The 27,713-nt window shown below is 42.0% G+C and overlaps 1 protein-coding gene across 5 annotated transcripts in view; it reads left to right on the top strand.

Annotated features, from left to right (window-relative positions):
• Positions 1–26,843, top strand: part of LOC309692387 (chemokine-like protein TAFA-5) — a 163,860-nt gene extending 137,017 nt beyond the window's left edge. For 2 of the 5 annotated variants that reach the window (XM_082510806.1, XM_082510809.1), the window contains exons 3-5: positions 6,989–7,116; positions 20,166–20,357; positions 25,467–26,843. In XM_082510806.1, the coding sequence (XP_082366932.1) occupies positions 6,989–7,116; positions 20,166–20,174 (137 nt within the window). In that variant the 3' untranslated portion in view covers positions 20,175–20,357; positions 25,467–26,843. Of the gene's footprint in view, positions 1–6,988; positions 7,117–17,743; positions 17,867–20,165; positions 20,358–25,466 lie in introns of those variants that run through there. The other 3 variants (XM_082510808.1, XR_014272296.1, XM_082510807.1) reach the window with 3 other exon arrangements.
• The last annotated feature ends 870 nt before the right edge of the window (positions 26,844–27,713 follow it).

The raw sequence follows: 27,713 nt of genomic DNA, 5'->3' as shown, positions 1-27,713 counted from the left end.
ATAACTTTTGAAATGCATCTTCCGCAGAATGACAGGGCAATGCGCTTATGCACATATGCTGACAGTTTTTAATAGGTTTCAGATTTTGAACTGTTTGAAATTGCTTTCTTTTGCCTTGTGAAACTTTGTCCCTGAAGTAAAAATAGTGAAGTTAAACATAGATTATATTCCTTGGGTGCAGCTAGCCTTGAGGCGAAATGCAGTAGCGCCAAGTAATTCAACCTGAAGCAGCATGTCAGCAAAACGCACTCAATAATAACAATGCTTCACACGGATGTCAATTTGAAGCTCCCGTTTTACTGAGCTGACACCTTGTTCACGGTACTTGCGTTATTTGGCAATGTAGTGCTCGATAAGGTATGCATATTCTATAGATTGATTGCTATATAAATATTGTTTATGGCGATAAGGTATTAACATCGAGAAGCATGCTTGCCGATGATTTGCATGCGAGGTTATTACAGCTACTGAAGGTGCCCTTCGGGAAAATTTATAGATACGGAAGCGAGCACAATTCCCACCCGTTTTATAAGACAGTGAATACGCCGTGAAAAAAATATGATGTATGTTTGCACTACAATTCATTCTAGGTTTCACTGTTACCCATTAAAGAATACAATTTTCAATCCATAAATGCATACTGATATGAGTATGAATGTATCCTTCTTACTTTATCTCGCCCATATCCTGTAATGGTCAAGAATGTTATCTAGATACGCTCTTCCTCTACTTTGTCTTCATCCATTCTCATCTATCTGTCTCAGTTCATCTCCTTTTCATTTTTGTGGCTCTGATTTACATGTTCATGTGGATGTGTGTTGCATGGTTTTCATCCTTTAATATTTTTTCTCAAACACAGTTTTTCAGTTGTAAAGATTGAGAGCCAAGCCAAACCACGAGGCCTTGATTAAACACCTTATCTTTAAAGGGGTTTGTAAAAGCAACCTATTGCACCACATACATAATGACCCTTAGTTTGTTTGTTTTTTTCTTTTATTATCTATTTTTCCTCCAGCAGCCATTATTTTTGAGAAATCTTGTCAAGCTTTTGTTTACAATAATAATGTTTGTTTATAAGGAAATCCGCACGGGGCACGTTTAATGTCACCGGATATTTTCACGTTTTGAGTTAAACAGATTTCAAATTGTCCTTTACATCACAGTTTATGACAAATGTTGTTTAAAAAGTTCATGTTCCTGATTGGAGTTGCGATTGGGAATGCAGCTTCAATTTGATGTCATTTTGACTGCGTTTTTCCACTTTCTTAATATATTTCTAAAACACAGGAAAGGAAACATGCTTCCGACGATGTTGCGTAGATGGATGAAATTTGAAGATAAGATAAGATAAGATAAGACTTTATTACGGTAATCCCTCGGGTGGGTTCCTCTGGGAAATTCGGTTTCCAAAAGCACAGCACCGACAGAAGTTACAGAGTTACAGAATATCATATATATATATATATATATATATATATATATATATATATATATATATATATATATATATAATATTTAACACCCAGCACGCCCCTGCGGGCGGTTTATCCGTCAAGCTCGGGTCCTCTACCAGAGGCCTGGGAGCTTGAGGGTCCTGCGCAGTATCTTAGCTGTTCCCAGGACTGCGCTCTTCTGGACAGAGATCTCCGATGTTGTTCCCGGGATCTGCTGGAGCGACTCGCCTAGCTTGGGAGTCACCACACCTAGTGCTCCGATTACCACGGGGACCACCGTTACCTTCACCCTCCACATCCTCTCGAGCTCTTCTCTGAGCCCTTGGTATTTCTCCAGCTTCTCGTGTTCCTTCTTCCTGATATTGCTGTCATTCGGAACCGCTACATCGATCACTACGGCCGTCTTCTTCTGTTTGTCTACCACCACTATGTCCGGTTGGTTAGCCACCACCATTTTGTCCGTCTGTATCTGGAAGTCCCACAGGATCTTAGCTCGGTCATTCTCCACCACCCTTGGGGGCATCTCCCATTTTGACCTCGGGACTTCCAGGTTATACTCGGCACAGATGTTCCTGTACACTATGCCGGCCACTTGGTTATGGCGTTCCATGTATGCCTTGCCTGCTAGCATCTTGCACCCTGCTGTTATGTGCTGGATTGTCTCTGGGGCATCTTTACACAGCCTGCACCTGGGGTCTTGCCTGGTGTGATAGACCCCAGCCTCTATGGATCTTGTGCTCAGAGCTTGTTCTTGTGCTGCCATGATTAGTGCCTCTGTGCTGTCTTTCAGTCCAGCTTTGTCCAGCCACTGGTAGGATTTCTGGATATCAGCCACCTCCTCTATCTGCCGGTGGTACATACCGTGCAGGGCCCTGTCCTTCCATGATAGTTCCTCGTCTCCCTCCTCTTTCTTGGGTTTCTGCTGCCTGAGGTATTCACTGAGCACTCGGTCAGTTGGGGCCATCTTCCCAATGTATTCTTGGATGTTCGTTGTCTCATCCTGGACTGTGGTGCTGACACTCACCAGTCCCCGGCCCCCTTCCTTCCGCTTAGCGTACAGCCTCAGGGTGCTGGACTTGGGGTGAAACCCTCCATGCATGGTAAGGAGCTTTCTTGTCTTTATGTCAGTGGCTTCTATCTCCTCCTTTGGCCAGCCTATTACCCCAGCAGGGTACCTGATCACGGGCAGGGCGTACGTGTTGATGGCCCGGATCTTGTTCTTACCATTCAGCTGACTCCTCAGGACTTGCCTGACCCTCTGCAGGTACTTGGTGGTTGCAGCTTTTCTAGCGGCCTCTTCATGGTTCCCATTCGCCTGCGGGATCCCCAAGTACTTGTAACTGTCCTCTATGTCTGCAATGTTGCCTTCTGGTAGTTCAATCCCCTCAGTTCTGACTACCTTCCCTCTCTTTGTTACCATCCGACTACACTTCTCCAGTCCGAACGACATTCCAATGTCATTGCTGTATAGCCTGGTAGTGTGGATCAGTGAATCGATGTCTCGTTCACTCTTGGCATACAGCTTGATGTCATCCATGTACAGGAGGTGGCTGACAACTGCTCCGTTCCGTAGTCGGTATCCGTAGCCAGTCTTGTTAATGATCTCACTGAGGGGGTTCAGGCCTATGCAGAACAGCAGTGGGGACAGAGCATCTCCTTGGTAGATCCCGCACTTGATGGTGACTTGTGCTATGGGCTTGGAGTTGGCCTCTAGTGTTGTACGCCACATCCCCATTGAGTTCCTGATGAAGGCTCTTAGGGTCCCATTGATCTTGTACAATTCTAGGCATTCCAGTATCCAGCTGTGGGGCATTGAGTCATAGGCCTTCTTGTAATCAATCCAGGCAGTGCACAGGTTGGTCAGTCTGGTCTTGCAGTCTCGGCTGATTGTTCTGTCTACCAGTAGCTGGTGTTTTGCGCCTCTGGTATTCTTGCCAATTCCTTTCTGTGTCCCGCTCATGTATTGACCCATGTGCCTGTTCATCTTAGCCGATATGATGCCTGACAGGAGCTTCCATGTAGTACTGAGGCAGGTTATTGGTCGGTAGTTGGAGGGGACCGGTCCCTTCTTGGGGTCCTTGGGGATCAGGACCGTCCGGCCTTCAGTTAGCCATTCCGGGTGTCTCTCGTTAACTAGCAGCTGGTTCATTTGTGCTGCCAGACGCTCGTGGAGTGCAGTTAGCTTCTTCAGCCAGTAGGCGTGAACCATGTCGGGCCCTGGTGCTGTCCAACTCTTCATACTGGAGACCCTTTCTTGGATATCTGCCACTGTGATGGTTACTGGACCCTGTTCAGGGAGGTCGCTGTGGTCTGCCCTCAGATCCTCTAGCCACTGAGCATTGCCGTTATGGGTTGCATCCTTCTCCCATATGCTCTTCCAGTATTGCTCCGTCTCCAGCCTTGGTGGTGCTGTTCTCTTATTGTTCCCTTGCCACTGAGAGTACACCTTTGCTGGTTCTGTGGAGAACAGCTGGTTTATTCTCCTGCCTTCTATCTCTCTGGTGTACCTCCTCAAGCGGCTGGCCAAGGCTGTGAGTCTTTGCTTGGCAGTTTCCAAGGCCTCAGGTATGGACAGCTTGCTGTATTTCTTAGGCACCTTATTCGTCGCACCTTTCTGCAACTCCGTTAGTTGGCTAACCTCTCTCCGTGCTACTTTGATCTTGCCCTCTAGCCTCCTTCTCCATGGAGGGTACTGCCCCTTGTGTTTGGTTTGTTGTTAGGTAACGTGTCTGAATAACACATTAGTAAGGGATGGGACATGTAAATGCCAGACATGAAAATGAAATATTCATTCATTTACTCATTTAATATTCAGTAAATTCATCCGGGCTGCTATTATGCAATCTGGTGCTAATATGTTATCATAGAGGCTCTTTTCCAAAGCCACGAGTTTAATGTAAATTTGTGATCCTTTGATGATGCTTATTGATGATTCATTCTGCAGCATGGCCTGTCACAGAAAGCAGCTAGCTGCATATATCTTGTCTGATTTTCTATAACTCACAAACTTCTGCTGCAGCTGAAGACAATAAAGACTCCTGATAACTTAGTGGGGCTATATGATGGATGACTTACAGTCGAAAACTCAGTAAGAAATAGGCTGAACCCCTGAACGGAAGCTTATTTACAATTGAAAACTGCAGATATTAAAATTACCTATTGGATGGCCGTGTTTGTACGTCAGGATAAATACAATTACAGGGTTCTTTTGTGATGAAAAACCATTTAATCCGAATTTTAAAAGTACTGCGCAAATATCTCTAGCCACCCATTTCATTATGTTTTCCTTCCAGTGAGTCAGACTGTCGTGCAATATCTTAAAGTGGTTTTGAGCAACACTTCTCCAGCTTTCTAAACTTTTTCTTTGGACATTATCTGCTTTTTTGAACATTTTCAGAGGAATGTATTTTTAATCTTTAAGCTACATAAAACTGACCTATTCAAGCACAAAAAAGAGACGCATCCATACATAACAGAAAAACTGAGCAAAGAACCAATTCCAAATTGTATCTTTAGATACTTTGTTACAACCAGTCTGTGGCAAAATCACATAATTTGTTTCTGATTTCTTTATTTAAATCTACAGAAAATGATACCGATGATAACACAGTTTGACAGGCATAATAATAATATTTTAGCTCCAACAAGGTGATTCCAAAACTTGGCATAACTCAGTATGGTGTGCAATGTGCCCTTAATAAAAGAAATCTGAGGAAACTGAACAAGTGGAGGACAAAAGTGATATAGTACTATCTACAGCAGATGAACTGGACCTGAAAGCCATGTCCTTAAGAAAAGGGAAAAAATATCCAGCAAAGACCTGACACAGGATCTGAGAGACACATCTGGCCCTTCAGCTTGTCAGCCTCATAAGAAATGACCTCAGTGTAAAGTGGCTGCCAAGCAGCCATTCATGAAAAATCTAAAATATGCAAAATTATACAAGGACTGATCTGAAAATTGTTGGAAACAGGTCTTATAGAGTGATAAATCCACATACCTTCATCAGTATGTACGGAGGAGCTCAAGAGAGTAACACCAGTGAGTGTCTACAATCATCTGCAAAACACGGTGGAGGTGCCGTCATGTTTGGGGCTGCATTTCAGCCTGGATAATAAAACACAAATTTAAATAGTCAATCATTGATTGGTCTTCCTAGAGCCGGGATTTCAACATTGTTGAAGCATTGTGGAATCATCTTGACAGAGAACAGAACAAAAGGTAGCCAACATCCAAAGAAGAGCTTTGAATGTCTTTTAAGAAGCCTGGAGAAATATTCTGAAGACTATTTAAAGGAAAAGACAATAAAACTGAAAAACAGGTGGTCACACTGAGTGTTGACTATTAGAATTGAACAAACTCTGTGTTTGTCTTGTATTTTCCAAGCAAAAAAACACAACATTTCTTTTCACATTACTGTGGATAGATAGCCAAATAGTGTGACAGTGTAACACACAATGCCTGCAATGCAACAAGGACCTGCTCAAAGCAGTGAGCAGCAGTACTGCCCCTTTTTGGGACACAAAATATATTAAGAATGTCCAAAACAAACAAAAAATCTCCAATATTCACTAGAAAAAGTAGAATTAAAATAAGATGCTATTTGCCTTCAACTCAAGCACTAAAGACAGGGATGACTGGGAACCTATGCCAGCGTAAGTGCAAGTGAAAGAATACATTGCACCTCCAACAACACTCTCTTTGAATTGACAGAAGCCTGCTTCAGTTGTCAATACATTTATCAGTCTTGTCACTGTGTCTCAGTCTGTCAGTGAAGCCTAGTACGTGTTCAGCCTCTATGTAATGGGCTGAATCCTATTGCTTTTGAGAGACGAGTAGAAACTAACTAACTGGAGTCTGAAACTTCAATAAAGCAGAGCAGTGCTGGAAAAACATTTGTCATACAGCTATGACAAAATGTGCACTGAATGTCCCAGATTGTTCCAACTGTATTTAACATATGAATTGTTTTTATTTTGTTTTTTAAATCCCTTGTGGTAAAAATTTAGGTGGCGTGCTAACAAAATATATCATCCTGGTTGAAATGTTGCTGAAGGCAAGATGGCTGTAAAGCCTCCTAAATATCATTTGAGATGTTTGATTTTATTTACCTGACTGATCACAGCTCTCTCCATTTCACTCCATCTGTCTGATTCTCCCCATCTTTCCCTCATCTCTCACTGTCATCGTCTGCGTTCATACCTCTCAATTGTCCCTTTACTTCATTGCTCTTCATCTACCTCCACATCTCATCTCTCACCCCACCACCACCACATTGCTCCTTCTTTTTTCCATTTATATTTCTACATTTTTTTCACATCTCTGCTTTTCCATCATTTTTCAATCCTGTTATAACTTTGCCCGTATCTGTCTTCCTCCATCTGTCATTCCCCAACCCGCTCTTCTTCTGTCTTAATCGTTACATCTTTGCATTGACTTCTCCCTATCATTTCTCTTCATCTGTTTATTTCACCCCCCAACCCCCCCAGGTCACTCTCCTAATCACTCTTTTTCTCTCTGTGTCTCCTCCGCAGCTGGTATTGTTCGGAAAAAGCAATGGTGTGAGATGGTGCCATGTTTGGAGGACGAGGGTTGCGACCTGTTAGTCAATAGATCTGGCTGGACTTGTACGCAGCCCGGAGGCCGAGTTAAAACCACTACGGTGAGTTCAGGCTCTCTTTTAGTGCCTCAGGTTACACAAAACCACTCACAAGCTGGTCGATGTGCTTAGAAAACCAACTGAAGTGTACAACCAAACCAAGGACGCTTTTTTAAAACAAAATAACAGTAATTAAAAAGTAAAGGTTAAGAGAGCTTTTTGACAAGCTGACTCATTGTACAGGGTGGGCCATTTACCGTAATAACACCGTAATAACTTGGGAATGGTTGGTGGTATTAAAGTCCTGTTTGTGGCACATTAGTATATGTGAGGGGACAAACTCCTCATGATGGGTGGTGACCATGGTGGCCATTTAGAAGTCGGCCATCTTGGATACAACTTTTGTTTTTTCAATAGGAAGAGGGCCATGTGACACATCAAACGTATTGGTAATGTCACAAGAAAAGCAATGGTGTGCTTGGTTTCAACGTAACTTTATTCTTTCATGAGTTATTTACAAGTTTCTGACCACTTATAAAATGTGTTCAATGTGCTGCCCATTGTGTTGGATTGTCAATGCAACCCTCTTCTCCCTCTCTTGACACACTAATCGCAACACCGTTGGAGAAATGCCAGCACAGGCATCAATTATCTGTAGTTTCAGGAGCCGCACATCTCGTATCTTCACACCATAGACAATTGTCTTCAGATGACCCCAAAGATAAAAGTCTAAGGGGGTCAGATCGGGAGACCTTGGGGGCCATTCAACTGGCCCACGACGACCAATCCACTTTCCAGGAAACTGTTCATCTAGGAATGCTCGGACCTGGCACCCACAATGTGGTGGTGCACCGTCTTGCTGGAAAAACTCAGGGAACGTGCCAGCTTCAGTGCATAAAGAGGGAAACACATAATCATGTAGCAATTTCAAATATCCAGCAGCCTTGAGGTTTCCATTGATGAAGAATGGACCCACTATCTTTGTACCCCATATACCACACCAAACCATCACTTTTGTTGTTCCAACAGTCTTGGAGGGATCCATCCAATGTGGATTAGTGTCAGACCAATAGCGGTGGTTTTGTTTGTTAACTTCACCATTCACATAAAAGTTTGCCTCATCACTGAACAAAATCTTCTGCGTGAACTGAGGGTCCTGTTCCAATTTTTGTTTTGCCCATTCTGCAAATGCTGTGCGCCGATCTGGGTCATCCTCGTTGAGATGCTGCAGTAGCTGGAGTTTGTAAGGGTGCCATTTGTGAATAGCTAATACCCGCCGAAGGGATGTTCGACTAATGCCACTCTCCAGTGACATGCGGCAAGTGCTACGCTGTGGGCTCTTGCTGAATGAAGCTAGGACAGCCACTGATGTTTCTTCATTAGTGACAGTTTTCTTGCGTCCACATTTTGACAAATCCAACACTGAGCCAGTTTCACGAAACTTAGCAAGCAGTTTGCTAACTGTAGCATGGGAGATCGGTGGTCTCGTAGGGTGTCTTGCATGGAAATCTGCTGCAATAACCCGGTTACTGCGTTCACCAGATATCAACACAATTTCGATCCGCACCTGACGTCCTCACGTGTTAACCTCTTCGACATGTCAATGGCTGTGAACAAAGAGAAACTTGTAAATAACTCATGAAAGAATAAAGTTACATTGAAACCAAGCACACCATTGTTTTTCTTGTGACATTACCAATAAGTTTGATGTGTCACATGGCCTTCTTCCTATTGAAAAAACAAAAGTTGTATCCAAGATGGCCGATTTCTAAATGGCCACCATGGTCACCACCCATCTTGAGGAGTTTGCCCCTCACATATACTAATGTGCCACAAACAGGACTTTAACATCACCAATCATTCCCATTTTATTACGGTGTATCCATATAAATGGCCCACCCTGTACAGTACAGCTTTGTTCTCAATAAAAGCTCTGATCTGCAAGCATAGCAAAGCCATTTCAAATCACTGTTTTCAGCCTCAGTTATTTGGCTTGAAACATTTTTACTGTTATTGACATTAGACAGTGATTGGGCTACTTCAGAACCCTTTAAGAATCTGGATTTTCAATGTGAAACACTTGAAGTTTCAATTTTACAACGCTTTTTCATGGATTTAAAGAATATAAAAAAATGTTATATAATGTTATACATTCTGTCAGTCAATCTACTTAACACAAAAACTGGTGTAGTCCTCTGCTGCTTGCAGCCCATCTGGTTCAGGGTTCAACATGTTGTGTGATGTACATACCTCGGTTGTAACAACTGGTTTTTTGAGTAACTGCTGCCTTAACCCAGAAAAGCTTAACCCAGAGAACTGCTGCTCACTAGATTTTTTTGTCTCATCATTTTGGGATTTTCTGTAAATCCTAGAGATGGTTGCATTAGAAAGTGCCAGCACCAACAAAACAGCAAACAAACAAGTTCAAAGCCTCTTAAATCACCTTTCTTCCACAATCTGATGCTCCAACAGGTGGTCTATACAGTGTCCACCTACCTACCTAAATGCATTGAATTGCTAATATATGATTAGTAGATTAGATATTTGCATTAGCGAGCAATATAACAGGGATAGCTAATAAAGTGGCCAATAAGAGTATTCCTTTGGATTTTACAGTTACAGACACATTTTAAGTTTCTCTATTGACTGTGCACTGTGTCAGTTGTTTGTGCAAGAAAACAAACAAAAAAATGAAGAAAAGAAAAAGCATTCAAAGATGCTACCTGTACAGCTTAGAACTGAGTTTACATAAGCTGCTGAATAGAAAACTGACCTATGGACACATGTATGGACACCGGTAAAGTGATAGCAGTAGTTACTGTGGTGCAAGCATTTGTCGGAAGTGAGATACCCAGATGTTTTACTCTACCATATTTCTATAAATAAAGCTGAAGCATTTTGACAGAATGCAGGTTGCATTAAATGCAGGTTTCTTTTCACCCTCCTTGTCTTCAGCTCATCTCCAAACTGAACGCGCTTTGTTTACTTCCTCGATGTCAGCAATTAGCTTAAATTAGGGACGCTCTTACTGTTAATGATGGCAGCAGATGGGAAGCCACGGCTTCTACTAGCTAAGATGACACCAATTCATTCACCCGCCTGTCCTCTACACCACTGCATCCAGCTCTCCAAGTCTCCTCCTCTCCACTTCACCCTCTATTCCAAATGTTTCTTTTCACCCTCCTTGTCTTCAGCTCATCTCCAAACTGAACGCGCTTTGTTTACTTCCTCGATGTCAGCAATTAGCTTAAATTAGGGACGCTCTTACTGTTAATGATGGCAGCAGATGGGAAGCCACGGCTTCTACTAGCTAAGATGACACCAATTCATTCACCCGCCTGTCCTCTACACCACTGCATCCAGCTCTCCAAGTCTCCTCCTCTCCACTTCACCCTCTATTCCACCCCTCCTTTCTCCTCCTTACCCAACAAACACCATCCTCCCATTGATTTCAACCCCCACATCTGCTTTACAAGAAGCATAAACACTGTTGCTCTCCCGCCTGTATGCACGGAGTCTATACTGTGGCAATTAAAGAGGTCTCGCTTGAGAAACATGTTACGCAACACACACACACTCGTACACACACACATAACTGCCCTATCTGTGAATGTCAATGCGTGAACACTGAGGACCAGTGGTGTATCATTAATGCATCTGTCATGATTTAGTCATCAGCTGACTAACTTGTTTATTCCTTCCTGTCGAGAAAACAAACATGTAAATACAGAATGCATAAAATATAAAAATGCTGAATGGTTTGCTATCAGGTTTCCTTCCTGTGTTGTGAGTCATGTGCGTCTCCCCGTGCCCAGACACAAACCCGAACGTTAACCCAGTTGCGGAGACTGCGGTGACAGCCGTTACAAGTTCCAGCTACAGTGCAGCTTGTTATCTGGGCAGGTTATCCCACACACATGCTGCATGCACACACTCTAGCTGTAACATTTATTATACGTGTCAGATAAAATATTGTATGAGGTGTTGCAAATCTTGGTGCTCACAGTGTGACCAAAAGGCTAATGGCATGTGCATTCAGGCTTGCATGCTAACGGGCTCTAACTGATGACTGCTATTGTGGGTTTTCCATACTGGTATCCGTGACCATGTACCCCTACTTTGTTGCACAGGGTAGCCCTGCATGCTCTGGCCTACATGTACTTTTCTTATCCTGCTCAGGATGTCACTCAGTGTAGTTCTCATCCGCAGGATGTGACAGGTATTTCGTGCGTGCTTCATTGGCTACTTTAAACTTGGTGACAGCCAGTCAAATGGCTGGACAGCTATGCGCACTCATCTGTGCTAGTCCGCGTGTGTGTGTGTGTGTTTACGTGGGTTCTACCAGCTTTCACTGTCAGGGAGTATAATAACTGGCAACAAGCAGACTCGGGTCATTGTTTAAAACTCTTCTTAAAATGTATGAATTTTTTCAACACCTTCAAACTCAGTCACATGGAGAAATCTCTAAAATTACCTTTACTTCTCAGGCTTAAGTTTAAGGGCAATTCTAGCAAGCCCAAAAATGACAATAACCTCTTGTTATCTGCTCACCCAAAGGGGAATCACTCACAAAAATAAAAACCATTTACTCCCTTCCATGTTTAACTTTGAACAAATAGCGCCTTCCCTGAGGCTTTTCAAGGTTAAACCCAAACTGCAGCCGCCCCACTGTTGCCCAAGGTTGACTGTTAGCTGTGCACGGTCCAGTGAGCATGTCTGACCTGTCCATCAGGTGTTTGTGCGAAAAAACCCCAAAACATCAATGCAGACAAACAGACATATCCCTCATGGGTATTTGACTAAGCCAAGTCAATCTGACTCAGCCCCCGTAACCCCATAAAGAGTTATTTTGAACAAATGTCAAAAGGCAGTTTGCGTGTATTGGTCAAATGTTTGGGAGTTTGTGTTTTCTCTGTCAACCAGAGGGTTTGGGGGAGGGAGGGGCTTGTTGTTCAGGGTGACGCCGCTGACCTCCTCTCTAACTTTACTCGGCAACACAGCAGCGTGAGTTGCAAGGAAGATTAGACGTAATGCCGCGCGTCCTCTCTCGACCTACACAACGTCACTCATCTCAGCGGTCACCGTTTGATGTGCTTCGGAGTAAAAATAACTTCCTCGCCTGCCGCCTGTCTCGTTCCCAGGCATTCAGGCGTTTTCTCTTTTCGGTTTTTCCTCTCATCCTCCCCCTCATCCCCTCTCTCTCCAGGCATTTATCTTACTCTGACCCTGCTTTGGAGAGTACACAGTTGTTCCTGTCAATAAAACTACAGTATGGATTTCTCAGAGGCCGGCTCCAGATGAAACGTATGAAGATTGATATGTGCGTAGCTCGGTGTTGACAGTGACGTTTTTTGAGGGAGGTTACTTTTAGCAGCGTTGCACTCTAACCACAGCTGAATAGGACGCATATCAAGCAGAGGTAGAGCTGTGAAGCTCCAGCATATCATTTATTTCAGAATCAGGTTTCTCATTGATAACAATGACAAGTTTCTCCTCTGAAGGAGTGACCTAACAGAATATGAAATTCTACAAAAATAAGCTCTAAGACTGTAAACAAGCTCCCCGGAGATTTACTCGACTGCACTGATGAGCCGCATGTTCGTCATCACCTTGTTTTTTTTTCCTGTTACCTCAGGATATTATTGCATCTGCCAATATATGTAGCATATCCACACGAATGTAAGGCGATAAATATGCACTTACATCAGCTTTAGTTGAGAATGATCTGCCAAAACATAACTGATGTGACAAAATGTTTTACTGTGCTGGCAAATGACTAGCTCATTCATTCTGTGCACTGGCTTTTTAATATGGCTGAGTTTATACACATCTCCCTGCTGATTGGCCTCACACACTTGCCAACAAAGTTTAGAATATAAATAGCAGCACAGGGCATTTAATTCAGTTTTCTTATCTAATAACCGTATTGTCATACTGTTAAATCTGCAGTCTCCCTTTTCCGTGTGATGTACATTTGTGTCCAGGTAAGGTTACAGTGAGTAACCGTGCAGAGAATTACAACAAGCTACTGTGTGCTCACGTGCTCCCTCCTGCATGCTCTATCCACGCAGCACTCTAGCCTTACCTGAACAGAGCATTGCTCATGTTATGTGCCGAGAAAGTAAACATTCGGACAATGTGCTGACTTCATTCTCCTGATACGGTGCAGAGCTCCTGGGTGAAAATGGTTTTGTAACAATTGATAATACAGAAAATACAAATCCAGTGTAAATCTACCCATTCTGCTACTTGTTCAAATAATATGTTTTTCATTACTAAACATTTAAGTTAGTTATGTTAGAAAGAGTACTATTCCAATCACAATTTGAATTACAGCTACAGTTCCAAGAATATCCTGAAAAGTATATATGGGTTTTAGGCAACATATTACTTCCATCCAGAAGACAATGTTAAACCACATCTATTACAACAGCATGGCAAGAATCTGGGTGCTGAACTCGGGTGCCTGCAGTCCAAACCTTTCACTAATTGAAAATGAAAGGACTGTTGAGCTGTTAGAATCCTGTATCAGACAATAATATGACAACGTTCGTGTACCAGAGGTTCAGCAATTGGTCTCTTCAGTTCGCAGACATTTACAGACTTTTGTCCGCAGTGGTAAATATGGCTCCGCCTATGCTTTTTTGGAACGGAGGTTGTACATGACACTGCATACAACTCTAATTCAAATTATAAACCATGCTTTTTTCATGGTTTTTAATGGTTTATACATCAATCACCAGCTGCTGACTTTTTAATGAGGCATATTGCTTCTGTCAGTCATGTATGAAACCATCCTATTAACATTAATTGTCTTTTATTTTATTCTCAATTTAGCCAGATGTGTAAAAAGATCTGGCACATGTAAGATATTAACCAATAAATTCAATTTTAGCTTTAGTGTACTGCAAAGATCTCATTCTGTGTGCAGTATCCTGGTCATAGCTTTCCGTGGTATCAAGAAAGGGCTGGGGAAAAATGGCTAGATAAAGAAACGCTTTAGCAGCAGTGAGGGGTTAATTTGACTGTACCGGAATACTTTCCACACTGCATGATGCTAAAAGGTTTGAACATACATTTTATCACAGTTACCACAGTGAAATGCTGTCTTTGCAAAGGGCCTCTCTTTTAGCAGAACGATATGTAGTCTCAGCAGTCATCTTCCATACCTTCTTCTCTCGCTGAAAGGCCTACTGCTGTCTCTCTCCAGAGAGGAGGATGCTCTGCATCATGCCCTCCACCATTTTAGACTGGCAGATGAATCAGCGCAAGGAGCTATCTCTCTCTGCGTGTGCCGACGCGGGGAGCTCGGCGAGAACGAGGCAGAGAGAGTACGCTGTTAGAGGAGAAAAGCAAACTCACCTCAGGTTATCTGCCAGCTTTTGTGACAGCCTGATAAGAGGAACAATTCAAAACAGAGGCAGAAAAGCAGCGCAGGAGAAGAAAAGAGCAGCATGAGTGAAAGAGAGAGAGAGAGAGATTTGAGCCAGTCAGACGTAAAGAATTGTAGAACATTAAGTCATTTTAAGTTGGTTTGAGTCAAGCGGATGCTCTTGTTAAACCCTCGAGTACCCGTTAAGTTCACACACAGGGACAGTCGCTTCCAAAGTAGCTTTGGAAGGTTATAATTGCACAAAATCCAACAGCCAGGCCGCTTAGCCGGTATTTTCAAGTGAATATTACACAGCAAGTCACAAAAAGAGCTCTTGTTATCGTGAAAAAGGACTAAAGAGCGCCACAATTTCAGACATTGCAGGAAGCAGTGAAAAAAAAAAAACTGGAATGGCTAAAAATCCTCAGTTGTCTAACTAAGTCTTAATCATATGTTTCATTAGGACGATCCTGATTGGGGTATTTAGGCGTTGAGCAGAGAGCTATGAGCACAAGTGGCACCTACTGAGAGAAAGACTGTGATTACTGTAATCAAGACTTTTTCACTGGGGAGAGGAGAGGAGACAAAACACAGTTGGGAAGAGCAGTTACTTCAGCCTCTTCAAGGAAAGAGAGAATATCACAATATTTGATAATATGAGCTCTTGCGTGTGCATATTTTTTGAACTTCGTCAGGGTTCTGCGTGGGAAATTCAAATGCATACGTGGTTTAGGACATCCTGCCATAAATATCTCCGGCTACAAATGGGTGGGTTTGCACTAGTTGATCTCCCAGTAAGGATGCTTACACAGGACGCCTGTAAGCGTCCTCTGTATTTACACATTTGTATTCCTGCCAGTGATGGCAAGTGTGTTCAGTTGAGTATGAAAAAGCTTTTTCGACTGGTGCTTTGCCCCCGCCATCACTTCTTTTCCATCTCCTTCTTCTCAATCTTTCTGTGGATGCAGAAAGGTATCCCCCAACGCCTCCACCATCACCATGTCCCCCCTCACCCCACCCCCCTGTGGTTCTGGGTTGGTATCGACCGTGGTAATTGATCCCTCTGGGCCCTCCAGCCACATCCAACAGTGAGTTGAACAGAATCACCACTAAGAAGACAGCTGCTTGGCCACCACAGACAGGCCAAAAGAAAGAGAGAAAGAGAAAGAAACTCTGTTGCTGCTAACCATTAGCTCTGTCTGCCAACTTCCTTCTGGAGGGAGCCAAGTCAGCACATTGCATTGGCTTGGAGAATACTAAATCCTCCATTTTGGGAAGCTGGGAATAATGTTGGGACTATAAACAGTGAGAGGCAAGAGGAACTGACTTAAAGAACAAGAAAGTCTCTCTTTCTCTGTTCTTATCAACTCCCTGTGAGCTTGTGGGATTGATCTGACCCACTGTTGCCTAAACCCAAAGCCTCTGCTGCCCAGTGAAAGATTACCTGTTTTATTTCATTCTGAATTTCAACCCTGCTCCTTTTTCTATAGTTTCCAACATTTCCATGTGGCCAAAAGTGGAAACTGATTCCATGAAGCGCAGCGTGATAGCTGGCTTATGTTTGCACTCCAAACAGTTTCAAGTCCCAAGAGGTGCAGGTGTATTCCGAAATGAAGGAAACAACAAACGCACTCATGCAAGGACAAAACATGGGCACACTCACACCCAAGTCAAGTATAGTGTATTACCTCTGATCTCAGAAAAGCATGTTTCTCCTTTTCAAACAGTGAAAGAGAAACTTATTCATGTTTCATTCATTCATGGCTATGGGAGAATTTTGTTCTTTTTTAAACTGTCAAGATAAGCAGTTGTTACTGGAGATTACTGAAAGCAGTGTAAGCTTCATCAGTCCTCTCAGTGAGATATTACCTGTGAAAGCTTTAACCTGCTTGAACTGCCAATATCTTCTTAACTAAGGGTGCTATAATATACCTGCTGGTTAATTAAATTCTGTTAATTGTGGAATCTTCAAGGTGAGCTGTCACAATCTCGGTATCTTGAAACTGGACATGACAAGCTGAAATGGTGTTATTTTCAAAAAAATTTGCAACTAATTCCATGAATTTATCAGAGAAATGTTTAATGAGGTTGCAGATCCAGTAAGCCGGTAGTCTTTTTGCCAACAGTACAAGAAAAATTAAAACGTGGCCCCCTGCTGCCCATTAGAAATGATGCAGATTTAGGTTATCAGGGCCAAGCAGTACATCCATTGTTAACGTATGTCATGTCAGAGTCCCTGGCAACTCAAAGAAATGCACAATCTTGCAATTAGTGTTTTATCATGTCTTCCTCCCCACACCCCTGATAGATGGCTGCCCCTCCCTGAGCCTGGTTCTGTTGGACGTTTCTTTGTGGTAAAAGGGAGTTTTTCCTTTCCACTCTCGCCAAGTGTTTGCTCAGAGAGGATCAGTGTCGTTTGATTGTTGGGATTTTTTCTGTATTATTGTAGGGTCTTCACCTTACAATAAAAAACATATTGAGGTATCTGTTATATAAATAAAATGGTAAATGGCCTGTATTTATATAGCGCTTTTACTAGTCCCTAAGGACCCCAAAGCGCTTTACATATCCAGTCATCCACCCATTCACACACTGGTGATGGCAAGCTACATTGTAGCCACAGCCACCCTGGGGCGCACTGACAGAGGCGAGGCTGCCGGACACTGGCGCCACCGGGCCCTCTGACCACCACCAGTAGGCAACGGGTGAAGTGTCTTGCCCAAGGACACAACGACCGAGACTGTCTGAGCCGGGGCTCGAACCGGCAACCTTCCGATTACAAGGCGAACTCCCAACTCTTGAGCCACGATCGCCCCAATGGTATTGAATGGAATTGAACACGTCTCTTTACAAAAGAAAAATCATCTCACTCAGTTGTATTCTGGACTCTGAATGTAATGTAGTTTTTATAAATTTCTGTTTATGTAGACAACAATATATTTGAAAATTTTGCCAATTTGTCACAGTTAATCACAAACAGATTGCATGTAACTACCAACTTGACCTCATTCATTCCCTGACTGATAGCACTGTTTCTTTAAAGCTGGCATTGGACGGTCACAGACCTGGTCCCCATTTTCAAAGCAATAATTTCAAAGGCACCAAGTTGCAGTAATTTTGGCTGTGTCACAGTCTCCACTCACTGTTTTACAGTGTTGGGACTAACGCGTTATTAAGTAATGCGTTACAGTAACTACGTTATTATTGTGGTAATGAGCACGGTAACTAGTTATTATGCCAAAACCGGGAACGCGTTACTCGTTACTGGGATTTAAATAGGCTCGTTATTCGTTACTTTGTGTGGCGGCATTGCGGAGCTTCCACAGATTCAGTAACATTAGCAAGTGGTGGAGGCCAGCAGGTGGATGAAGGAAAAGGGAGGCAGGAGCAGAGACCCGAAGCAGCCGCTGGTCCGAGAGAGTCAGGTGAACTGAACTTCAGGTAAGAAGTTATAACCTGCAGTCCATCTGGGTCAGATATAAACCAAGTTTAGTTGGAGTTTATTTTCGTTGTGCTGACTTTTTCGTACTGCGTGGTAGCTAGCATGACGGAGTTTCTATAAAGCTGGGTGGGTGCTATGTTACTGATGTTGAACTTTATTTTGTTCATAAGGTTAATTATTAGAGTTGCCAACCGTCCCATAAAAAACAGAATCGTCTTGTATTCAGAGAAAATATCATGCGTTTCGTATTGAGGTGAAAAGGAACAGTTTGTCCTGGATTTCAGCTACAATGAAAAAGACACAAAGCTGGAGTTATTCTGTGTTTACGCTGCACAGCTGCCTCTTCTTCTCTCATCCTCTCACCCTCTCTCTCTCCTGATTCTACTTCAATCATGAAACTGATCAATGATCAGCTGATCGGCTTTTCTCTCTTGTTTATTTATCGCCCACTTTGCGCCAGAAAGAGGAAACCAGCAGATGTCGCGCGAAACAACAGCAGCACTTTTAAGCTTGATCAGCTGTTGTTAGAATTTATTTAATATTACTTTCTACTATCAGCTGATGTTTGCTGGAGCCACAGCTGTAAAGCTGCATGTCATGATATCGGTTTGGTTATGTGATGAGAGGGAAACATGAAGATGAAACCAGGAGATGTCCTTACTGAATCATCAGAGCTGTGATGGAGAAACAGGTTTACCTTTTAGGTGACATGGATGAGTTGAAGGGAAGTTATGAACTGTTTCTGAGAGACAAATAACACCAGGATCCTTTTTTAGGTAGCTGACAGCTGGTAACTGTGCAGGGGCGGATCTAGCAAAGTGTTGCCAGGGGTCCATGTAGGGCATTAAAAGGGAAAGGGGGGCACAAGGAAATACTTTCTTATTCTCATTTAAAATGTCTCGCTTTTAAAAAAATAATTATCTGAGTCTTGCAACAAACAATTGATAAATTGATACATATATACCATCAGAACAGTGTACATCACTGTCACAACAGTGTTTATTTTCATTCAAAGGCTTTATGATTTTTCCTATAATGGCGGCCGGTCTCTAGTCAAAATGCCGGGGCGATTTTTTTGTCCCAGTCCAGCTCTGTATGCAGCTCATCTGCAGTCTGGTGTTACCTACATCTTCCTATTCAGAAGGCAGAATTTCCTTCGAGTTCTGAGTACAATCGAAAGCACCATGACTGCAGTTTTTGTGTTGGATGTAAAAAGCAGGCTAGGATAGAATCAGGTGTGGGATTTCTCTCATGGAAATGTGCACATTATTTTTTCCTTTCTATTGGTAGGTGGCACAGTGCACTTGTGGCAAGTAAGCAAGCTAGAAGACTGGCAAAGTTATGGAAGCAACACATTAACAAGAGAATTCTGAGTAAAACCAAAGTTACTTTTCCTAGTAACTAGTTACTCTGAAAGTAACGAGTAACTTGAAGTAACTGAGTTACTTTTGATAGAAGTAACTAGTAATGTAACTAAGTTACTAATTTAAAGTAACTTACCCAACACTGCTGTTTTACTCAGTTTTACTCAGTGTAAGGTTTACACACTAAAACTCCAAAATCTACTTGGTTATGTTGCATTTAAATGTGATCCCAGGGGTCGTTTTGTAACCATGCAAGCAATTTCTAACTATTAGATACCACAGGCTTATTTTTAAAAAAGATATTTGATGCCCTTGGAAAAGGAACGAACTTGCATTGCAGGAATAAAACAGTTGTTTACCATAATCACCAGTCTCCTAACTCTGGGACTGTAAGAATTTACACCAGAATAAACAATAATGTATGCAATAGTTTCTGAGATACTTTAATCTGGACTAAAGTGGTGGAAACGCTGCAGCAGGCCTGATACTTATAAATTCCTATCCAGCTTATTATTTTAAGTAAAGGACAACAATTTACAAATTATTTCAGAAAAATGAATCATGAATGAATCAGTGCTTTACATTTATAGCATATTTAAGAAGTCACTGGAGAAACACAGGGCTGTTTTCTATTTTCCTTCCATGTGGGCTACTGTTACGCAGAATCAGACCCTATTCAACTCCCACACTCCTATATTTAACTGGAACACAAGTAACACAGCATCAGTGCCCAGCATATTCACAGAATAGCTCTCCATGTTTAGACAAATCCAAACGGGCACATTTCCGCGACACCTTAAAAAGATAAATTTGGTAATGGTGGTAGTGGTGGTGGCGGTGCTGTGACTGTGTCTAAATCTAGAAAAAAACAGAAATAGAAATGAAACTGAGCTTTATAACCATACCGCCTTCCCCTGTCCCTTTCTCCCCTCAGGCTCTATGACGTGACAAGAGTCCCCCTCGACACTCTTGCACTATGGAAAGCATTGATGACCCCTTGACAGACAGCCAATTTCCAGCTACCACCACCACCACCATTACAACAGCTCCGCCCTTACCTTGGCCTCAAAGGCAGGAAGCAACACAAGCAGCTACAGAGCACCAAGAGCCTTGTGAAGGCAGTAAGGTACAAGACAAATCCCTTGAATTAGAATCAAGAAATCCTTAAATGTATGACTAGAGCCTGACTGATATAGGATTTTTGAGACCGATACTGAGACTTGGTGATTAGAAAAAAGATAAAGATCTGATATACTCGTTTATATTTTCATCTTTTTTTCCACATTCACATCATTAAATATAAACAGACACACATATATACACACATTTGTCATATATTTGGTACAGTTATTTATGAGTCCTTAATAAAAATAAAAACTATTATTAGCTGTGCATATTCGATTGAGGAGATTTCTTAAATCAGATGGCCTTCTTAATCCAACCCCATACTGAATGTGTCTCATCCCAGAGTCAAAGTGAGGATCTAATGTGTACAAGCTTAAATATATATCATTTGTACATTATAACTGCCCAATCAACAGCTACAAATGCCGATACCAACGTATCGGCAAATAAAAATATCGGCCGATGTGTCAGTCCTGCTGATATATCTGTCGGGCTCTGTTTTATAACATCTTGTAATGAAGGTAACTTTCCACATGACCTTACAGAGGAGACTGATCTTGCCTGTTGCTCACGGTCAAATGTCTTAAAAGTGTATGAAAGTCATTACAACCAACATTATGAACTCATTACAACACTAAGACCGCATCTTTCAGCTTTAGCAGAACACACAAACAGCAGGAAGCATAGACTCTCATAAATCCTGATACAATTTAAGCGAGCGTCTGCTTGTTTGATATCCTTGTTTGGCTTATGTATTTTACCATAAGCTGACAATTTCCCTGGTGTGTGTTTAACCAGAGAAAATCCATGTGTGCAGCAAACCCCCCTCAGTGTATTCTCAGCCTGCTTTATTGGCATGCCTTGTATATTGTTTTAAAGTCTTGTGTCAGATGGTGGCTGTGCACTTAAATAAAACAAGGCGCCAGACAGACTCTGATATTAATAAATAGTGATCTGGAAATAGAGAGTGGCCATGTAATAAATTTAAGGTACAGCAATATAAAAAAGGGATAAGGCCAAAGTCATAAAAACGGCCACTTTTGTGGAGTCTTTGAGAAACAGGCTCTTCTTTTGGTCAATACTGTCAGTGTTTATGGCCCATGCTATAATTTGCTTTTGAGGGAAAATGTGATCCTGCTGCTTTTCACTCCAGACAGCAAGTCTTCAGTAGATTTGGAGCTATAAATAGAAAAGGGGTGGAATGTGTGTGGTGAACTTGGGTCTCTGCACAGTGCATCAAAGAGATTATTGTCTATTTACTCACAGAAGAGGCCATCTGAGATTGGATTTAAACATTTGATCCTTTAATATATATTCTGAAGGAAGGCGATTCTGCATTGCCTGCAAGCAGCTGATCTCACACAGAGCCACGCAACGCAGTAGCTTTACGAGCAGCTGTAGTCGATGCATAAAAGTATTGAAGAACACGTTGGCAACATTGTCACCAGCCTGATGCCACCGTGGTTAAATCTGTTCTAATACTCCACTCTTGAGCATTAAGTTCTGATCATATTGTAGAATGCAGATAGTGAACTGTGTTTGCTTTGATGTTCTGAAGAAATGCTGTATGAAAGGGCTGATAATGACATAACACATAGCTTTGAACTCTTTCCTAATGTGGAATGGGGCCTAGTGTCTGGAGGCGCATGCATACATGTTCATGTATTTTGATCTCAGCATCTGCTTCAGGCATTATCCAACTTCACAGCATGTAATGAGCGATTTCCCATCCCTTATTAACCTGTGGATCATTCCTAGCCAACAAGTTCACTTATGAATATTCATCTGGAATCATGTTGTGCCGCTCGCCTGCTAAAATCTGAAGAGAGAGCGCGGGCTCAGCTGCACAAGACTTAACGTTAAAGGGTGAGCGCAGAGACGAGCGTTAGAAACGAGCAGGAGATCCAAAAGCAGATGCACTGTGGAACGAGCTGAACGGGAGGGCTTCAGCAAAGCTTCCGGCGAATGTACAAAAACACATCAATTAATCCGCTGGGTCCTCTTGAGATTTTGCATTATTCCCAGCAAACAGCGCCTCGATGAAGAGTGCGGATAGGCAAAGTGGATCAATTTTCTTTCATGTGCACCCACCGACTTGTTCCCTCGTGGGTCACATGGCCGTGACATTTCGAGGAAAGTCTGCAAGAGTTCAGACAGAGAAGAAATGTCAAGCCAGGGCCGTATGTCCAGGTGCATTCGCTTTCAATACTTCCAACTCGCGAAAATGCTTTTATTTAGAGCAGTGCGACGCAAACGAAAGCCACTGCCACATGTATGCACATTCTCATTTTTGTTGCATTAAAGTGCTTCAGCTGTGGCCTCGAGACAGGAAGCAGTCTGTACCGTCCCTGAAATCAAATGTTTTCCGCATCCTCGATCAAAAGCTGCCGGGCGCGTATCGATAAGTATCGAGTGGTTTGTCCGCTTGCTCCATAAGAAGAGAAATGCTGCACAAATTACACATTAACACAGATGGATTCAGTGCACGATGCTCCCTTCTGTTACTATGACACCCCCAGCAGTTATCAGTCTCAATCGAAAGTCCAATTCTCGTTCTTACTCGAAGAGCAAGGCCACCGTCCTAAACGTTTGCCCGGCATGTTCAATAGCCAGAGAACCGCTGCATAATGTTTCCCTCTACTCTGCACCAGAGTGTAAAGTATTTGCTCGCTGTCTGCGTAGCTGCTTCCTGATAAACTCTAAGTAATAATCACCCAAGGCCTGTGAATGTTATTCACGGGGCAGATTCATCTCATATTCGTCTGACATTCGCTGCTGTTTTTAAATGGGAAGGCTTGCGTTTCCCTGAGACGAGATTTGCGCGGGAGATTTATGAGAAGCTGTTCGCAACAGTGTGGCTGTGAAAGAAAAAGAGGGAGCAAAAAACAAAACAAAACATAAAGACGATATTAAAAAACAAAAATCCACCATGGTAGACACACACTATGTGGCTTGAATAAAACAAGACCGTGTCTATATGCTGTGTCTGCTTGAAATCGCTTGCATTGTATTTCTTTTCTTCCACATCTTTGTGCGACTAATTTATCCTCCTTCCATTTTACCTGTGGCTTTTTACTACTGAGCTGTAGTCTCTGTGTGCCCTCTAGGAGGCACAGAGAGAAACTGTGCTTATTATGCTAGGATTAAACACCTGTTTTGGCCAGGCATCACAGTCAAGCAGTTAGCAAAGTCATGGCCCTGCTTTAACCAAGTAAACCTTTGGGTCATTCCATGCCCAGCTCCAACAAAACCACGACATTATCTCCATTAAAGCCCGAGCTCACTGAGATGTTTATTATTCCCAGAGCATAAGACATTGTCATCTGTGATACATGCTAGAACCCCGTTCAACACCTGCCCCTTTCATGGTAATTTGCACCCTGTGAAATCATCAAGAGTTCATTATTATGAATTAAGCTTCAGTGGCAATGTCTTGAAAGGCATCAGCACCTCTATCAAGTTGGCTGTGTGACTGGCGGGGGCCAGATGGTGAGGAGGCTCCGAGATTTGTCTTTCTGCTGCTAGATTAATTGTTTTTCAGTGTCTGCACTGTGAGACTTGTTTTGTTACTGGGTTATATCCCCTGAAGAGTTCTAAATATTTGACTCGTAAAGCTCTCATACAATCCTGTAATTAACATCTAAGTCTGGCATGGAGCAATAGTCATGTGTGATGCTTATGTCAACACAATGGCTGCAAAAAAATATTTTTTTTCTTTAGGAGAATAGACTGGCATACTGAGAATGATCCCTATCAGCTTTGCTGCTGAAATTTCAGTGAGATGCCTCTCTCGTATGGTTTTGTTAAAGGGTGCTTCAAGAGTAGCCACTTAGCGTTGTTTTATTTTTAACATTATGGCGGAGAAGGAAAGGAACAGTTTGCTCTGCTCTGTTTTTCGAATGGACCAAATGTAAGCCTTGCTAGCTTATCTTAGAAAGAAAACAATTATGTCAAATGTCCCTAAAGATCACTATAATAATGAAATAGCTCCAAATGGTAGAATGTCATTTTTATATATTTATTAATTAATGAGCTTTTGAGATGTTTGTATGTGACCGTTAATATTTGGAAACTGCAAGGCTAATCATTTAATTCTGCGTAGTCTTTTTGATAAGCTGAATTAATCGTAAACCAAGCTAGAGCCCTTATTTCTCCATATTTTGCTCCCAAAGAAACCAACTTTCTTGTGATTTTTGAAAGTGGTCTCGAGCAATAGTTCTCCAGCATTTCTGAAGGATTTTCTTTGGATATTGGCTGCTTTTTAAGACATTTTCAGCCCAGCCCTTGGACCTGACCATTTTCAAAGGAATGTTTTTTGTTTTTCCAACTTGAGAAAATTACACAAGAACCAGACTCTTTTCAGCATGAATACGATCACAAAGACACAGACCATGCAAGAAGCCATACCTGGATAGAACAACATGCAATAGAACGGCATCAGTCATGAATTGGCCTCCCTAGAGCCCAGACCTCAAAATTACTGAAGTAGTTTGGGATCATTTTCATAGGAACAAAAGGCAGCCAACATCCAGAGAAAACCTTTGAATGTCCTTCAAGAATCCTGGAGAACTATTCCTGAAAACTATTTAAAGAATTGACAAGGAAGCTTGCATAAGAGCACTCAGGTTGAAGAATAAAGAGGGTGATACCAAATATTGACTTTTAAGATTGCAGAGTTTTGGCTTTGAATACAGTATTTCCATGTTTGTCTGCACATGTTTTCCTGGCAAAATATATAGAATTAAGATCTGACTTAAGACTTGTGCACAGTACTCTATATACACAAGTATTATCAGTCTTGTCATGCAACTCTTGGCAAACAAGTGAATAAGCAGATTGCAAACTTTAAAATGAGATGACAGTGCTTATTTGAATGAAAAAGAACATTCCTGTTGCAAATAAAAAGCCAACGTCACATATGTGAATTGTATTTAAAAAGACAATATATTTTCTGTCATTTTCTTTCTGCTGGCTTTAGAAGTGAAAATATTTGAGCCAAAATGTTTTTGATACAACACATCCTCAGACATTTCTCTGTGGAGCTGAGCATGACTGTGACTGAGTGCTAAAACAGTTCTCTCATGTTTGCTTTGTTCTTGTTGATTCACAGGTCTCGTAACACAGCCAGAGACGGGAAAACCAGGGAGTGATTGTTTGAGGGAGTCATCTCTCCCTATGACACTGGGCAAACTTACTATAAAACACTTCCTTTTTCCTGTGACTGGCCACCGCGGGTTTCTGACTGCTCCCTCCTGCTATCTGTCGTTGGGTCAACACGTTGTATCCACCTCCTCTCCACTGTTATCTGCCTGCTCTGTGAATTTAGCAGCACATGCTCATGCCACGGAGGTTCGGACACCTTAAAATCCCATGAATGTTTTTTTTTTTTTGCCTCACTGGAAGTCCACTGTTTGGAGCTGCTAACTGCTTTTAATACGGGATTTCCCACATCTCTCTCCTAGACTCTAGTGCAGGAGTTCCAGGGTGAAGACGGGGTCATTACAGAACACAATGTGACGCTTCTCAGACCAGCTCGCGAGGCCGTAAAAACCGAACCGAGCGCACTCTGCTGTGAATAGGCCTTCTGCTGGAGTAAACCTCCCATATTTTTATAGACCAAAGAGCAAAACAACAAATATGATCATTATGACAGAGAGGACCATCTGGCAAAGACACACGGAAACGTTGTTAACATGCTTTGAGTGTCGCCACCGACCAACGGCTGCCCCCACAGAGACTCGGTGCACAAACGAACCTTTGCAGCTGGCGGCGTATGTGCCGAACACAATCAAAGGAGTACTTTTCAAACTTTACGGACATTTTTTCGCAGACTAAGCTCACCACTGTATTTTGGAACTGGAGATATAGGTACTACATACGTATAACTGTGTATCAAAAAAAAAAAAACAACAACAAAAAAAACAGAAAAAAAAAATCTGATTTGCATTTTTCAGTAGCTACAGTTGGGACAGCTTACAGGAAGAATTGTCGTGTTGATCATGGATACGGAGTGCAAATCATTACCAGAGAAATGATAATTATCTACAGAGAGTATTAAATGCTGTTAAGTCTGAAAAGAAGGCGTAAAGAAAAGTCATTAAATGTATTTTGAAAGGCCCTAAAAAGTTATATATTTAACAGTTTTATATGTTGTACCTTTGTAGAGAAGCTTATTGGACTTAAAATGTGATCACAATGGCAGTTTAGTAGGATGTGAACAAATGCTGTTGTTCTCATTACTGCTGGCTCGTAGTCCCAGGTTTTCTGTTCATACCTCAGTAGCCGCTTTCTTTTCATGGTCATCTACAAGTCACTGTCTATCCGAACCATTAATGAAAAAAAAGGAAAGTGACACAATTTATTAAGGACTGATGTGCAGCCAACTGAACATTGTAAATCTATGGTAGTCAGTGGAAGCCATTGAAATCTGCTAATTTGCTATGATATTGTATTGTACACGGTGTGGAATACTGACTCATTTCCTCTCTATGGGTTCTGATCTCTTAATTTATTTTGTGCCTGTGTTTCTTTTTGTTTTTATTTTTTCTTTCTTTTTCTTTTTTTGCACAAATCCAGCTTCTCTCCGATGGCGATGAATACGGTGAGGAGAGAAGGAAAGAGGAAGCACTGCAGGAGTATCGGTCATTTACATACATTTTATATCATGAAATATTTTAAGAATAAATATATGACAAGAAATGTCCCCTGCAAACTTAGATGCTCTTGATGTTCAAGGTCATCAACAAGAACTTTAATTGATCTTATTCTGGTCTTTTCTAATGAATGTATTTGTTTCTGGCACCAGAGAAGGTATGAAAAAAATTAAAGTTTCCTTTTCCTTCCCAGGTGATTCAGAGGATTTATAGTTAGATTGTTTCCAGGGTAAAGTCCTAAGAAATTCAGTATAAACAACAAAGGGAGTCAAAGCCAGCTCTCGCCTGGCGTTAACATGGGTTTCAGATGAGCCAGCCAAAAGTGGACAAGTAATCACGTCTTCTGTTCACACCTCAATGTTTTTCCAAATGCTCAAGTGAGCTCTTGTGCTTGGATCTAATTTTCCTGCTCTCCAGTGTAACGCATGCTCATCATTTTTGTTTGCAAAGCCACAAAAAACCCCAAAGCAATCAGCCAAACTTTCCAGTTTTTCCAGTGTTTGTTATCTTAACTTTGCAAGTCTCCAAATATCTCTCTAAAGAACTACAGCATGTCTGAAAAATGCAGTTTATGAAACAGTTTCAGATGCTTAGACTGCAAATAAAAAGCACGCTGCTTTGTCCACCAAACTTGTCAGTCATGAGGGAAAGCTCCCATATAGCCCAGTGACCTGGCCAATCCAACAGTAGAATTTAGTCTGAGC

This window comes from Aulonocara stuartgranti (assembly GCF_965226115.1).
Source record: "Aulonocara stuartgranti genome assembly, chromosome: 17".
NCBI classification, from domain to species: domain Eukaryota; kingdom Metazoa; phylum Chordata; class Actinopteri; order Cichliformes; family Cichlidae; genus Aulonocara; species Aulonocara stuartgranti.
The sequence above is the reverse complement of the archived record's forward strand: the minus strand, read 5'-3'. Positions and strand labels throughout refer to the sequence as shown.